General features: G+C 38.2%; 2 protein-coding genes across 2 annotated transcripts; both read left to right on the top strand.

Annotated features, from left to right (window-relative positions):
* Positions 1-525: 525 nt before the first annotated feature.
* On the top strand, positions 526-7,260 carry nrn1lb (neuritin 1-like b). The gene is made up of 3 exons (XM_061045902.1): positions 526-1,706; positions 3,470-3,617; positions 5,293-7,260. Exons 1-3 carry the CDS (start codon positions 1,670-1,672, stop codon positions 5,594-5,596), a joined length of 489 nt encoding a protein of 162 aa, XP_060901885.1. The 5' UTR covers positions 526-1,669; the 3' UTR covers positions 5,597-7,260.
* Positions 7,261-9,621: 2,361 nt separating this feature from the next.
* slc38a8b (solute carrier family 38 member 8b) lies at positions 9,622-15,694 on the top strand. Its single transcript, XM_061045755.1, has 10 exons — positions 9,622-9,956; positions 10,728-10,926; positions 12,471-12,627; positions 12,701-12,805; positions 12,915-12,972; positions 13,857-13,971; positions 14,057-14,204; positions 14,294-14,496; positions 14,694-14,745; positions 15,246-15,694. Exons 1-10 carry the CDS (start codon positions 9,768-9,770, stop codon positions 15,346-15,348), a joined length of 1,329 nt encoding a protein of 442 aa, XP_060901738.1. The 5' UTR covers positions 9,622-9,767; the 3' UTR covers positions 15,349-15,694.
* Positions 15,695-16,917: the final 1,223 nt, after the last annotated feature.

Here is a 16,917-nt window from a genome sequence, read left to right on the forward strand (position 1 = left end):
GAAGAGGGCCGTCTGCATAAACTGCATTAGAACTGTAAGTTATCAGAGTAAAGTGTTTTGCGCCTGTGCTGTTTGTCTTAAACTAATTTTTTTCTAGTAATGTAATTTTAATCTTCATTACCATTAAGTCCTCAACTGTAGCAGCCAACAGTCTCTTTAATGGTTGCTGACATATTTAGTAAATCCATAGATGCTTTCTGTGGTGACTTTGATTTGAATCATGATTGTAAATAATTGTTTTTGTATACTTTTTGTATGGATTTGTTTTGTTCAACAGTAATGCATTGTAATTATTGTGCTTGCACTGTACATTTAGGCACATGCATTTCACCTCTAGTTAACAGAAATACCTTGTTTTTTTAACAGTTAAATAATGTTTTAGCATTTATCTTGTTAGAATCATTTCAAGCAGCTTCCAACAAACCATAGCTCCACCCATCACTCCAGTGTCACAACGTACTGTCATTACTGTAGTTTTTCAAGGATGTGGTGCTTCCAGTTTGATTGATCCAGACCAAAGCTGCATGGTGAAAATGTAAAACAAAAAATAACGAAAACTAAAAAACATTCATACTTGCTGAGCTAATCCAGATGTTGCTGCCAAAGTAGCTCTCATGATGTATTGATTCGTGGCAGCGGCTTCAGACACAGACAGATTATTCTGCAGTTAATGGTTGTTTTAAGCTGGAGATTAACAATGGGTTAGCATTTCTCCTGTGTCACTATACAGATGTGAACCAGGACTTATACTAATGCACATCTGGGGGGCACAGCAGAGAATTTGAGTTTGAGAGAAATAAGAAAAAGATGAAAACACAAATACTCAATGTGAGGAAAGTTTTAATTAAATGGAATGGTTTTCAGGGTCTGCATTTGTTTTTGGTCCAAGCTTCAGTCAACACTGCACATGCTGCTCTTCAATAAACCGTGGTGACCCACATAGCTGTGGGTGATTCTCACATGGGCTGCTGCTATTCTCAGAGGACGTTCTCTCTCTCTCTCTCTCTCTCTGTTTTGGACTCCCAGGTGAGCTGGATTCTTTTATCCTCTCAGGGATGGCATCCATCTGTCCACATGACAAAACAAAACCTAAATCCTCCTGACACTTCTGATTATGTTCCCCTGTTACTAGTATTTGTAATAAACTTCTTCATTAGTAAAACACAGTTTTTGCAGAAGGTGAATTTGCACGAACCAGGCATTGGCGGTGTGTTGACCCTTATACTGTATATATAATTATTTGTAATTCACATATATGTTCTAAATACTAAAGACCGGAAATGAGAAAGCTATAATCCAGAGTGCTGTGTTGTGATGCCGTCATTGGTCTGTTGCTTCCAAGCCCTCCATCGCTCTCGCCTTGTGCCCCTCCCTTGTGCACATGAGCACACACACACAAACACACATCTTCTTACTCGCTGCCATTCATCGGCCCCTTTCACTGTTAATCCAGCAGAGTTGTGCGTCCGTGCATTGCTGTACTTTTAAAATCTGATGAATCCCTAACGGAAGTCAGGAGACATTACATTTTAAAGCTACAACTTTTTCCTTTTTGGATTTACACTCAGTGGGAGCGTCATCATCATTATCGAACATCAGAGCCTCTGGTTCAGAGGGGGGACTCAACTCCACGGGACTCGTGGAACAATCCTCAAAGTCTGAACCAGGCATGGCGACAATGCTGCTGCCAGTCACTCTCTGCCTCAGTAAGGATGTTTCTTTAACTCATGTCTGATTTTGTTCAAATGTGTGATGACTGTGTGCATTTCTTCCTAAAAATTAGCAAGTTTGCTGTGTCTGTCTTTTCTCCAAGCTTGACTCAAGTGGTTTGTCAGAGGAATTTCTTTAAGTTTCCAGAAAAAAGCTGTTAAAATGACTGATAAATGATTTTCTATGTAACGTCATCTGAAACTGTGTAAAGCAGAGTTAGACATTAACATTCACTGTCCCCTTATTTGTTGACTGTCTTTCAGTGTGTGTGTGTGTGTGTGTGTGTGTGTGTGTGTATGTGTGTGTGTGTATGTGTGTGCAACATCATTCAGTTGAGTGTGACTTCTGCTTTCTAATCTTTTCTGAGGGCATTTTGAGTTTGTTTTTTTTTACAGTAAGATTACTTTGCCCTAGAATACAACATGTCTCATGAATTCTCATGAAAATTAATGAATCTGACAGTTATTTACAGGAAATGAGAGTCACAAAATATTTAGCAGATAGTCACATTGTGCAAGATATTCTTCTAGGATAAACAATAAAAGAACGGTCAGGTTACAAACACAAGCAAGCAAATTTAGAATTATAAAATATCAAGAAAACATTATTAACAATGTCTTCTGAATCTTAGTTAATAACCTCTGGAGAGAGGAAAATATTAGAAGATACTAGAAGAATATTATCGGCCTCTCTAACAGTGGAGAAAAACTACAGTTGGTCAAATAAACTAGCCAATGAAACGTGAGTGTATTATAAAAGAGGGCATTTTTAAACACTATCAGTAAAGCGTATTTATTTAATCAGAAGATCATTTAAAATGTAAAATGGACTCTTAAGATAAGCATATAGTGTGGCTGGCATCTGGTTTCATAAACTGTGTGTCTATAATATGTGGACACCTCTGTGTCCTTTATGCCTAGTGTTGTTTCTTTTGTTTTGGACTTGTTAGATACCCTGAGTAGCATTAAACTCATGCGATAAAGCAGTAGGTGATGTATTTGAAACAGTGTGCCTCTAACCTTGTGACTACAAAGTGTGGAGGGTAAAGAGAGCGTGACCTTACCTCAAAGTAGTCATGCACCTTCAGGATAATAAGCAAGACTTTAGAACATTAGCAGTCAAATTTACTGATTCACTTGTTGCTGCGTTTGGAGCAAATTCCTGCAGCCAGGATCCAAAAACTGTCCAAACCAGAGAAGTGCTGATACAGGGGCAGATGAACAGCCATAGTTTTAAAGTAAGGTGTTGTGAAAATCCCAGGTGGCTTTAATGTTTTGTGTCCACTTAGCTTCAACTAGACTGCTGAAACCACAAATTTAACAAGAAGTCCGCTGTTCCAGTTACACAATTTTTTTGGGGAAAAATCAGCATCAGAGAGATGCGTTATAGTTGAGCTGATCAATGGACTCAAATAGCTAACACGTGGTTTTGTAGTCTTCTCCGAATTTGGCGCACAAGATGTATAATCCCTCCAGATGAATGGGATACAACATATTTTTGTATTTGTTTGATCCATCAAAGCACCAGATGGATCATGCCTCTATAAATAAACAAACACTGTGCTTCAATTCACAAGATAAAACTCTGGAACCCAAAGAATCTACTGATTCTACTTCAAACTCTTACCCGAAGGGTTGTTTTCTGTCTTCATAAAGACAAACAAGCGATGAATATACATACACAATGTCCAAATATTCACAAAACATATTCAAAGAGTTTTTGATCAAATGATCAAATGTACACTTTTACTCCCCTCTAGGCTTGGTCCCTGTGTGTTTTGGAGCTGTGATTCCGGTTTCATGTGGATCCATCTACAAGAGTTTTGCTCAGTGTTTACTCTCACTTGGAGACAGCTTGGTGGAAACTCAAAAAGACCAGAGTACGCAGGACATTGATGCCATTTGCAGGTATGTGTGTGTGTGTCTGCCCATCATGGTGAAACAAACCAGCAACACCTTGACATGATACAACCTGATACTATTTGGTAATGTTACATGATTTCATTAGAATATGTAAATGACTAGATAACGTTTCAGCTAGAACTTTACTCCTAACTTAATAATCATTTTATGTTAGCTAGGAGGTGGTTGAATGCTCTTGATGTGCACGGTGTTCCTCTCAACTTTCAATATTTATTGTCTTTTAAGTTGCTCATCAATTGAGAAATAGTGAAATCTAATCTTTCTAAGTGCCTTAATACTCTTCAACTAACCTGAAATTCAGCAAGTCAATATTAGCCTTTGAGCCTCCACTCTAGGAAGACATCAGAGGAAAACGGCTTCAGTGAATAAATATTGAATGGATCTTTGACACAGTCCAATAATCAGCATTCAGATGTAGGGATTGATAGAGAGTCTTGTAACTCATTGTTAATCTCAACCATATTGCTTTGGTTTGGACTTCTTGGTCTAATCAGCTTCAAAGCTACATTAGGCAGCTGAACAAAAGAAAACCTGGAAATTGCAATTGTAGTTTAACAAAGCAAATAGAAAGTACTGTTTCCCTGGCCTCTCTCTACTCTATTTCTGTTTGGCATTGCCTGGAAGGTGCATTTGTTTGCAGGTGTAACATCATTAAACTTCTCAGACACGGGGTCATGCAGAACATTTGTACATCACTGCAGAAATGTAACGGGTTAAATAACTGAAAATGAAACAAAATAACAACAAACGACTTTTAGGAGGGCTAACTGAGCTCAGTTTCTAACCATAAGCACAGTGGGTTTTAGGTCCCAGGAACTTATTTTCAAGAACGTTTTCTCCAGCCCACTGGTATTTGTGTTTTTACAGAGATTGAAAGACACATTGACATTAAACATTTGTTTTTTAAGAGTACATATACTTGTGACATTTTTTTGTTTCATTTTTGATTTGACACTAAGAACACTTCTTTACTTCATCCTTTGCACTCTCCCCCTAAAACTGAATTTACTGGTTTATACAGCAACAAAGAAACTGACAGCCAGCCCCTTCCTCATTGTGTTGTAAGTTTTAGTACTTTGTTTTAGTATTATTGTGGCTTTGTTAGTCCTCTAAATGCTCTACTACTCAATCAATCAATAATGTAAGCGCTATAAGATCCACCCTCAAAGTCTCTGTACTTTTAGGGAACCTAGACCTTTTTGGGGCGTTAATGAAAGTCCCTGGGGCTAAATTTAAGTCTTGGTGAACACTTTCCTCAAAGAAAGTCCTTAGTTCCTGGTGAAAGTACCTGGTTTGGAAATGTAACTTTTCTGAGAAAAAAGAAAAGTTTTCTCTTCATTAAATCAAAAATAACTTACTCATTGCTTTATTATCTGCAAAGACCCAATATGAATCCATCATGAGCACAAAGCAACATTTAGCAAAGTTACAGTGACAAGGAAAAACTTCCTTTAAGAGGCAGAAACCTTTGAGCAAAACTAGACTCATGTTGAACAACCATCTGCCAAATTGTATTGGGCATATACCGATGCGTAAAACATGTTTTTATTAGTATTTTTTAAAGATTTGCTCGATACATATTTCCAGGTTTAATATAAACTGCTGTCATTTCGTTTCTACACACAACGCTGAGATCTCCTTGTGTCCACGTTTCTTGAAGGTCCTGGAATGCGTTCCATGTTTGTGCCAACTCTGCGCTTGTCGGCTGTCCTGGAGAAGCCGCAGCTGTCTGGGAGTCTCTAAGACAAGAATCCAGGAAGACACAGTTTTCCGGAAACCTCTACGACATGTGTGCCAGCCTCACAACACTCCCACCCAGCACTGTGCCTGCACCCCAGAGCCCCCCCACCTCCGACCAGACCAACCAGGAGACACTGAAGGGACAGACACACAAACACAGTCCCAACCTGGCCTCAATGTTGTTCCCTGTATGCATCCCCCTGCTGCTCCTGCTCAGGAGCTAGTATCAGCAGATCTTTTAATCAGAGTAATGAAAGCATGGTCTTCAGAGTCATACTGCACCTACACTTCAAACACACATGGGTAATACATGCTTCACAAGCCATGATCAGCAAAAGTACATGTTGATCCTTTAATAAGGATTTCAGTGCAAAATTAAACATACAGTCCAATGTTTTCTACACGGGCGAGATGGTGCATGGGCATTAAAAAGTATTAATTTGTACAGATTATCACATGCAAAAAAAAGACCCCCCTTCTCAGTGAGATCAGTTAATGAAAGACTAATCATTCTGAAGCTGTTTTTGTTGTCAACTCTTTACTCTTTAAATGTTACCATTCGTTTGATTGGTCACGAGTTTTTAGGACAAAAGGGATTTTTGGAGTATTTCTAACGCCAGGTGTTCAGATTTGTTTGTGATCCAATCAGCGGGGTGATCCAGATTAAAGTGTTTTACAGGGTGCAAAAGAGTTCTCATCACCTGCTATGACCTGTTGAACATCAGAAATGAAATTTGTGTGTGGAGGTATTTAAAACCCTGTCATATGTGACCCCTCCCACCACCCAGTGTGGTTACATGTTTTTCTATTTATTTATTGCTGCTCACAGCAAAGTTTCAGTTCAATGCATTTACTGACTCTATTTAATTTGGGGGCACTTTAAGGGGACACATATCAGAGCCCACTATTCAAAAATGCATCGAAAATTTACTCTAGTGTAAAGACCAAGTGCATGTAAAGCATATAAGTGTAGGTGATGACAGGTTTTTGCAAGAGTTTCTGAAGTCTCATCCTTATAACATTTAGAGTTGCTGTAATATTCATTCATGTTCTGTTGCTTTTCTTTGATACTGAGAGAGCTCTGTTATACAGTCACACACTGATTGTATTCACTAGCTCTTATATTCAGGGTTTGGTTATTTGCATTGTTGTATTTTTCAAAGCATTGTAGAGTGATACATGGCTGTTTGTTCCACTCTGATTTTTAACCCAAATAAATAGATCTATGCTGACATTCACGATGCATATTTCCCCCTAAAACGGCAATTCATTCTTTCCTTTAATTTTGTGTACTTTTGTGCTAGTTGGGCATATGTGAGTGTGTGTGTTTATGTGTGTGTTTGTGTGTGTGTGTGTGTGTGTGTGTGTGTGTGTGTGTGTGTGTGAGAGTGTGAGCGTGAGCGTGTATGATTGTGTGTGGGTAATCTTAATACTCTTAAAATGTTTCATAACAGCAGAATCACGAGTAACCTCATCTCTATTTATTCATCACAGCGAGGAAGGTTGCACCTCGGGAACCTTTGAAAACATTCTCAGTGCCCTCACACGGCGGAGAAATACTTAAACTGGGAATTTGGTGATGCATGCTGCCATGTCAGCGATATTGTCAACGACTTCAATATGATGTGAGCAGGTGTGGCAACTAAAGGTCAGAGGTCACAACTTCATTACTGCTGCAGCAGGATGACTTTGAAAAGTGAGTGCAGTCAGTGACACTAACGTCCTGCTTTATATTCTTTATATTATATTCATGTGTGACACTGATTAGATGACAAGTCAGCACAATGCACTCTGTAGCACAGAGTTCACTGCTTTAATGGCTCATTTTAATATTGCAGTGTCATACTCTTCAAGCTTCAAGCTTTGACTTCTGACTCCAGATACAGTTTGCAACCTTATTTAGTAATAATAATTTAATAATTACATAATTACATTTAAAAAACTTTTTTTGTGCCAAGAGAACATGTTTTAAGACAGATTCTTACTCTGGTTTGGCCTTCATATTGATTTTAAATTTTGCCGTTAATGTAAAAGATTACCTATAAAGGCACTGTCTGCTTTTTGATTGTCACAATCCCCTTAACATTCGTTCTACAGCTTTAGATGCGTAACTTGATATAAAATGGGCCTTTTTCTTCATTAAGTAGACTGCTGAGATATTTATGAAGACAGCAAAGCATGTCAGCAGTGAAGGATAAACAAACTTTCTTGCAAAATGTCCCCAGAACACCTTAGTACGCCTGCTCCATCTAATCTCTCTTTGTCCTGCATTTCATCAAAGAAAAGCTGCGGCATCAGTTGAAGTCTTTGTAAGACGACCAAAGCCCTGACATTCTGCCAGCTGTTGAACTGTCCAAGATACAACAAATGTTTTTTTTCCTTAAAAGAAACACTCATGCAGCCAGCTGAAAGTCAACGATATGCTGAACAACAATTGTGGGATTTTGACTCATGCTCTGGAGCAGATGGTGTGTAGAATAAAACACGGCTGGGATTATGACCTCCATGTGAAGTGGATTGTACTCTCCAATCCATATGGCCAGGACTTTATTTTACCACATTAACAAATGTTGTGTGCTGTACATGCACACCAGCTCTGTATGATTCTGTATAAACATGAAATATAATACATAAAACTAAAACAAAAAGCAAATCATGTTTTAATCAAATCTTTCTAGTTAATCCAAGCGGTTAGTCTATTGATTCTCCATTATAGTGATACAAATATTATTGAGGTTTAATGGCTTGTTAAAACAGATTTACAGATAAATAATGTCTCTGCGGTTTTATTCTACATTTTTTTTTCTTTCCCTCTTCTCTGCTTGCCTCAACATGTTCCAATACATGACCCATTCGGGATGGGGGAGGATCTGTGTAAGATATTCAAATACAAAAGCTTTATTGGTCAAATAATATACATTATATCTTTGACAACAATAAACACGTGAGCAAGTAAAAGGCCACTGCTCTACGTCAAAGCTGAAATATCAACCTGACAGAGTGGTCTACTGGGGCCTCAAAACTCAAGGGGCCATGCTTCGGGGTCAGCTTTAGTTATTATTCAACCAAAAAAACTTTTTAAATATGTGATAAAAACAAAACAAAAAAATTCCCTGACACTATCAGTTTATCATTTGTTTCCCTTACGGCTGTGAGCAGGAATCTACAATGGAGGATAAGGGCCACGTTAATTTTTTTATTTTTTTTTTATTTCGAGAATAAAGTCGTAAATTTACGAGATTAAAGTCTTAAATTAACGAGTTCGAGACCAGCCTGCGCAAAATGATGAAAGTAGAACTCTTAAAGTCAACTTCCTCCAAGTCAGTGTGGTTCTTTCTTCGGAAACGCCACAGTTTCTTACAGTATCTTTTCAGGGTGCTGATATTTTATGACAATGTGAAGATGATGATGTGCCAAAATCATGTGTAGTTTCATATCTGCATAAGTGAAGCCCCAACACAACTATTTGTGTCTGTTATCTGTCTGCCTTGTTGAAGTGTCTCGTGTGCAGAGCCAGTTTGTGTCCTGTTCATCATTTTACAGATAAACAAGGTCTTGCAAATTGAAGTGAAAACTTCTCTTGAACTAAAAGTTTTTACCGACTACACAAGGAAGTAGCCTATTAGTGATCATATCCTTATTAGTGAAACCTTTAGGAAAAGATGCTGCATGTTTGTCATTTGAGAACATGAACCTGCTGCTCTTCTGATATAGACTAAAATAACCACTTTATTCTTTTATTCTTTAAAGACTTTAAGAGTTCTACTTTCATCATTTTCGCACAGGCTGGTCTCGAACTCGTAAATTTACGACTTTAATCTCGATTTTTTTTTTTTACGCGTCCCTAATCCTCCGTCGTAGGAATCAGGAATAACTGCGAGAGGAAGCTAAAATAAATAAGTGGACTGTGCAGTTATTACACCAGGCTACTGCTTTTTCTTGGGTGTGAAGAAGTGTGTTAAAGGCTTGGTGTCCAACCTTGTTTAAGAAAGTGTTTTTTTTATTCCATTGTTGTACCAACTTGTTAAATTACTCTTGGTATGTAACATGGGGCCAAACTGCATCCTAGTTCACCCTAAACACTGGGCCTTACAAGGGGCAGCAGCATATGTTAGATAGAGAGAGAGAGAAAGAGAGAGACAGAGAACAAACATACTCACTTTAGTGAAAAATGTGTCACCATGGAGTGAAGTGTTTAAATGTCAAATTAGACCTCGTGAGTAGTGTGCGCGCGTGGACATAGGCTATATATGTTGCCGTTCAACTCATCAGGTTTTTCCACACGAAACTGAAGATTGGCACACACCACTGGACTTCTACGAATACATTAGTCGTGTTGAAGATATTTTAGAAAATAAAAACCCACAGTCAAAGCTTCTTATCTGTTTTGGAACAATGGAGGAACTGGCCCGGGAGAGCATCAGCCTACTGGCTCGCTCTGCGTCTCACGCGGACCCGCCTCGGCTCGGCTCCTTAGGTGCGGTGTTCATCATGCTGAAGTCCGCGCTGGGAGCCGGACTGCTCAACTTCCCCTGGGCCTTCGAGAAAGCGGGAGGAGTGAACACCGCCATCAGTGTGGAGCTGGTGAGGACACCGTCAGACACCTTAAACACCAAGCTGGTTCACACTAACGCTGCTGTCTATGCAAGTTGTTTAGATAAGCTGTTTATTGTGTACCTGCATAAAGACTTTGTAAGTGCTGTGAAAGAATAATGACGTAGCCTACACTGACTGAAGATTTTTTTAAATGAGTAATTATTGGATATTGGTCTTTATCTTAACTCGTATTGCTAATCAGAGGTTTTGGCTGTTTGCCTGAATGAGTATAGACTCTCCACCCTGCTGTCTCTTCCTGGTGTGAAAGAGGCTCACTCTTTTCACAGTTGAGCTCTAATGAAGCTTACTGTTTAGGTGAGGACCTGAACTTTCTTTGCAGTCACAAAACGTGTGAACAGTGTGTGTGTGTGTTTGTGTGTGTGTGTGTGTGTGTGTGTGTGTGTGTTGTCTTCCATACCACTTTCCAAGAATAGGCCCATAGCCCTAAGTCCTTTTCTATATGCTGGTATTGAGACCAATCCAATAACTGTTGTTTATACATCTATAAAACATCCACATTATACAGTATGTAAATATGATATATATGGCAGCTGTCAGTCTATGTAAAAAAAATATATATAGAGAGAGGAGTTACTTTGAAAGTAGCATAATAATCCTATCTTATTAGGATGGGGGGGGGGGGGGGGGGGGTTCTTCATCCAGGAGTATAGGGCCATGTTCCTGGCCCCATTGTTTAATTATTCGCCAGCTGTGTGTCAGTAAAATACAGTTTGTGTTTCTCTGTTGTTGTCCCTGTAGGTTTCTCTGGTTTTCCTCATCAGTGGTTTGGTGATCCTGGGCTATGCCTCGTCAGTCAGCAGACAAAAGACGTATCAGGATGTTGTTAGTGAGGTGTGTGGACGAGCTGTGGGCCAACTCTGTGAAGTCTGTTTCTGCTTCAACCTCTTCATGATATGTGTGGCCTTCTTGGTGGTGGTGCAGGACCAGCTGGAGAAATGTAAGTGCTGAATTCAGTTATTTTCATGATGTAGGTTCTAACATTATTTACAGCTCATAATTCATACGTTCCCTGGGGAACAAACAATTTATGATTATATTTTTTGTCATTCAAAATTGTGTCCTATCTAATGGAACTATTTGTTTCCAGTATTTATCAGGATTATGAAACATATTTTGATGATAAATGGGATATTATCAGATATTGGATATGTTTAGACCATGATAACTGAGAAATACAATTTGTGTATCCTCCTATGCCGATTAGATTCTCTACTTCACGTCTCTATGACAGGCGCACGTTGTTTGAACCTTACTACAGACAATTCTTGCCTTTTTCCAAGGGCTCACCAGCGTATAGATTCTCTTACAAAGCAGATAATAGCTAGTTCATTATTTTTTAAACAAAAGTATTTGCATCATTTTGTTATATTTAAAGTTTAACAGCAGCTGTGTCTGCTAGTATTAGTCTACAGCGGAAATGTTTTCAAGAATCCCAACAAATCATAGAAAGAGATTCTTGAATGTATTAAAAAAAACATTGATGTGTAATATGTTTATGTCTGATTATAATGTGCAGTGTGTGAGTACAAAGTGTTGAGTGAAGTCTAAAATTGGACTAGGTAAACGCTACAGAAATCCCTGGTCAGGATGCTTTTTGAAAATCATTGAATAAGTTATTTGTATGAGTTGATCACCAACTTAAAGTCAATTTCTTTGTAACAAAACATCAGATATTTCTATCTTACCTAGCACCAATATCCCTAAACTTTGGTCCATGAGGGCACTAACCAACCTTTAAGGCAAATGACGTGGCATTAATACAAAATATATTTGTGAATCTATTCTAGCACATTAGATCTACATAGACTGGACACTATAATGACTAGAAGTAGTCTTCATGCTTCCTGCTTTAGTTGTCATCATTATTATTTTGGATGTTTTATCCCAGCTGTAAATCATCATGGAGTACTTCTCTGTTAAATATAATGTTATCTACAGTAGGCACTGTCTGAGTTAGGGATCAATTTAACAGCCATATAAAAATTAATCTCCCTCAAACCTCAAATCATCCGCACTTTCATTTTCAGTATCAAGGTAGACATGTGACTGTCAACACCACTGCAATGTCATGTTTTCATTTGTTACTTTGTCATGTAGTTATCTGGAACACTTCAAATCTCTTAAATGTTTTTTGCTCTGGTCCAATCGTTAACAGAACATTCAATTGGATTTACAAAAACCTCCCTCCACTAAAAACCTATTTGTTTAAAAAACTCTGCTTGGAGAGATGTGGAGACTGAGTAATAAGGGGGATATATTTAAGTATGCATGGTTTTAAATACATAAACACAACTGCTCTGCTCTGATTATTCTTTTTTTTTCATCTGGCAACATTAAAAAACCATAAACCATATTGTTAAGCAGGACGCTAAATGTAAATGTATCAGTTGTAAATCAGGATGTTTTGGCATTGAATACTTACGTCTGCATGCTGGAGCAGATAAAAAAAGATTCATTCTGACTCTGGCTTGTTCTCCTCAGTGTGTATTTCTTTATATGAGACTGTGACTGGGTCCAGTGAGGTAGACATGCCGTATCACTGGTACACCGACCAGCGATTTGCTCTCTTCATCATGTGCCTCGTCATCATCCTCCCCCTGTCAATCCCAAAAGAAATTGGCATCCAGAAATACACAAGGTACACAACACATATCATTGGTCAGAATCATTTCAAGCTTGTGTGTAGTTTAATCGTTTTCTCTGTGTGTTAGTGTGTTGGGGACGCTGGCTGCTACGTATCTGTGTGTGGCAGTGATCGTCAAATACTACCTGATGGAGAGTCATTCTGTTATAATAACTCCTGAGCACAGCCAAGGGTCAGTAACACTGCTTCTAATGAATGCTTGTGTGTATTTACCATTGGCTCCATATTTCTTGATCTTTTAAATGTATGAAGTAATGTGTGTGTATGTTGTGTGTTTTCAGTGTCGGTTCGTGGGCTTCAATGTTCAGTGTTGTGCCGACCATCTGCTTCGGCTTCCAGGTATTCAGTCTTTTAAAGAGTGGGTGTTCTGATCGGATCCTGTGAACACAGTTAACACCACTTGAGTGCACTACTTGTGAATACTTGATACTGGAGTTTTAGGGAAATGTATTGACAACAGATTTTTTTTATCTGCACAGAAAGTGATTAAATCAATAAGTGGTTGAGGTCAACAACTAGTTGCTCACAAATAGGGAGATGTGTTCTTAAGCTTTATGTAAAGATGGCTTGGATAACATAGTTATGTTGTAATTCTTGTATTTGAATATATTTCCATTTCAAACCTAACAAAAGAAGACCATGTTAAATTGTTCACCAACTCCTCTTTACATGCACAAACAGTTAAATTAGCTTGCACAGCCAAACAGTAGATGAATACACACACTTTTATTTTGGGAAACGTTGCTGCATTTGCTATTAAAGGGAACAATAGACTAAAGAAAAACACTTTTTATATACCTTAAAAACAGCTTTTACTGTGGGCTTTAAAAAAGTAGAAGTAATATTGTCAGAAGGCAATAACAAAAGACTGAGGGCAAAAAACAGTTTAGATACAGAAAGTTTAAATGCACCAAAACACAGAAAAGAGAAGAAATAAGCTTGAGTTAAGAAAAGGACAGTCAACAAGTTGATAGAAAATGAAAACATTTTGAAAACATGTCAAATTTATAATTTACAAATAAATTGGAACCAAAAAAAAAGACAACATTGCAAAAGAATATAGTAAATTAGAATAGGTTTAAAGAACGTGATTTAAAAGAAGTCACAGTTCTCTAAGGGCTCTGGACAACAAAGAAGGAAATTCCTTACGGAAAACAAAAAAAGTAACTCCCTCTAGTGTCCCAAACTGATTTATCAAATGCTGTGCCTGTGTGTGTTTGCAGTGCCATGAAGCTTGTATAGCAATCTACAGTAGCATGGAGAACCAGAAGCTCTCCCACTGGGTGCTCATCTCTGTGCTCTCCATGTTTTTCTGTTTACTCATCTACACTCTCACAGGTGAGTTCACCTATACAATGTAAACCTCTTAGCACTTGTGTGCTTACCTGAAGGCTGCTGATCACATACACTCTCTCATCTCCAGGCGTGTATGGCTTCATGACGTTTGGAAGAGATGTTGCCTCCGATATTCTGATGTCATATCCAGGAAATGACGTGGTCATGATCATTTCCAGGCTACTTTTCGGAATATCAATTATTACTATTTATCCAATTATTCTTCTTCTAGGGCGGTAAGTGGCGTTGGAGTTGATTTATGTTGTGTGGTGTGACTTTGTGTGTTTCATGTTGGTGTGTCTCTCTCTCTCTCTTTGTGAAACAGGTCTGTGATCCTGAACTTGGTGCTGCGAATTCAAAGACGTCGTCGGGGAATCGTCACTCATTTGTTTGAGAGTCGCTGCAGAGTTATTCTCACTGTGATCTGGATCTCCATCACTCTTGTCATTGCAATGTTTGTGCCCGACATGGGTGAGGTCATCAGTGTCATTGGAGGAATCAGCGCCTTCTTCATCTTTATTTTTCCTGGTATGTAAACATCTTCATTATGTGATTATGCATCTGTGTTTTTAACAACATAATGAGTTATGTATGGACATTTTCAGATCATTTTCCTGGTTGAAAATCACTTTAAATTCACCTAACCTGTTTCAATGGTGATATACATTAAAGTCTGATTGATAGCCATGCATGTGACTCAATGTGGTGTATGTTTTTTATTGTAGGTCTTTGCTTAGTGTGCATTATGCAGAGTGAACCTGTGACTGCAAGAGTCAGGTGAGTAGAAACTTTATCTGGTTATGAAACACACTGAAAAAATAAGGTCTAATTTGACCTATAAAAGCAAACAAGACCATCAGCAAGGATACTAACAATGTAGTAAGTGCCAAGCAGTGATTAACAGAAACCTGCCAAAACATGCACAGAATAGATTTAAAATGACTGATATGTTTGACTGTTAAAAAAACGGACGACATGTATCAGCAGAAAACACTACTAAGAATGTACAGGAGGAGATCAGCAAGGAGAAAAGATGTACCACTTTGTCCTGAGGGGGCGAAAAAATCAACACAAAATGGTAGTTCCTCACTGTAGCTTTAACTTGAACTGAAAGTGTTGCTCTATAGATTGTTTCGGTCTCTTAGTAGCAGGGCAGCCAAACAAGCAAAAATGTGAAATAAATAAAAGGTAAATATCTAGGTAATTTGAACCCTGTACATAACTGACTGCTGTCTGACTTGATGTCTCTAAAGTCCTGGTTTTCTTCTTCACTGCAGGGTGGTTTGTACAGTATGGGGAGTCATAACAATTGTAGTTGGAGCCTTCATCTTTGGACAGAGCACAACCATCGCTATCATGGAGCTTTTCCACAAATTCTGAATACCAGTGACGGCAGTGGCCGCTGGTAATTTGTTCTGTGAAGCTCACCTCTTGTTGCTGAATGTTGCAGTTTTGGTGCTGGGTGTTAGTTGCAATATTAGCCCTTTCAAGGCCATCCATGACTCTGATATGAAATATTTACTGTGAAAGTTATGCATAAATATTTGATTTGATGATTGTTAATAGTAAAATATGTAAAATGTGAAAGGGAAGATGTCAGAATATGTTATTAGTAGTTCAATGGTCAAGTTGTTACACATTTTTTGTTTGAATATATGTGCTTGTTTTATTATTTGGACGTGGTATACCAATAATATACTTGTATTTTAAATTAGAGATCAAAGTATTCTTTCTTACTGTCTTCATTTGTACCTAAAATCACCACCAGGGGGCAGTATTGACCCACAAAAACATGAATCTGGAGAGTCCCTCATTCATAATTGTGTGGAGCGGCTTATTGGTGCTACAGATAAGAGAAAAACAGTTGTTATCACTATTTCTATGATAACAGGGCTCACACTAACAGGTCTACATAAAGAAACAAAGATAACATTATTTTTTTATGTCACCAGATTGATTTTATGCCCTTGAGTTGTGTATTTTAGTGTCTCAGCATCATGATATTTTCTTTTTTTTGAAGAAGGCTATATGATATGATTCTCATCCTTCCTCTGCTGTCTTCTCTGTCTCTCCACTGACCTCCACATGGCCTGAATCATATGAGTGATATAAATGTGCACCTTTCATTGAGCACAGATTCATGGCTGAGCTATGCTGAATATCACTGTTTATTGTTTATTGACTTCAAGCTTAAAGGAGTTATGGCACACTGCCTGTGAGTGTGCACGTGCTCACACATTAATGTACGAGTGAATAATGATTTACTGTAAATCCACAAAAGGGGGAATGTATATGAGGTTCTGCCTGGAGGAGTCTGCTTAAAAGCAGCATATGAGCCATGCTAAATTCACACACTCATCAGTCTGAATAGCTTCACAGCATTAATAAGAAGTTATTTTAAAAACAGACCATCCAGAAACACACAGCAGCTTCATATCTGCTCCTTAGTTATGTAATAGGCTTTTTTCATCTCATGCTGCGTGAGTGTCCTCAAGGGAAAACCTCAAACTGTGATACTCTACTTGTGTTTAGCCCAAGGGATTATATTCCAACCTGCTGGCCAAATGACTAAATCCACTAAATGCCCGAGTAAAATCCTCGAAAATCACCCAAACCTCTTCTTGAATCCAACAGCTGCTCTCACTTTGAACCAGCCCAAAGATTTGTAAAGGAAGACTTAATTCATCTGTCAGTTGAAAACCCCTTCAGACTTTTCTACCTTCAAAAGGGAAATAATGACAAAACCTCCTTCACAAAGGAGTTTACAGCCACGCTAGATGCTGAGGTAAGGAAGTATAACCCTAATCTGAGTGAAATGCTAATGTTATGTGTTGGGATTTTATCAAGACAACTTTGGTTATATTCTTTAATAATTATATTTAATTATTAATAATATAAATGACAATATCAACTATGTTTAATCAACTCGGGGCACCACCCTGAAATCAG

The sequence above is a fragment of the Labrus mixtus genome, chromosome 1, assembly GCF_963584025.1.
Source record: "Labrus mixtus chromosome 1, fLabMix1.1, whole genome shotgun sequence".
In the NCBI taxonomy this organism is placed as follows: Eukaryota; Metazoa; Chordata; class Actinopteri; order Labriformes; family Labridae; genus Labrus; species Labrus mixtus.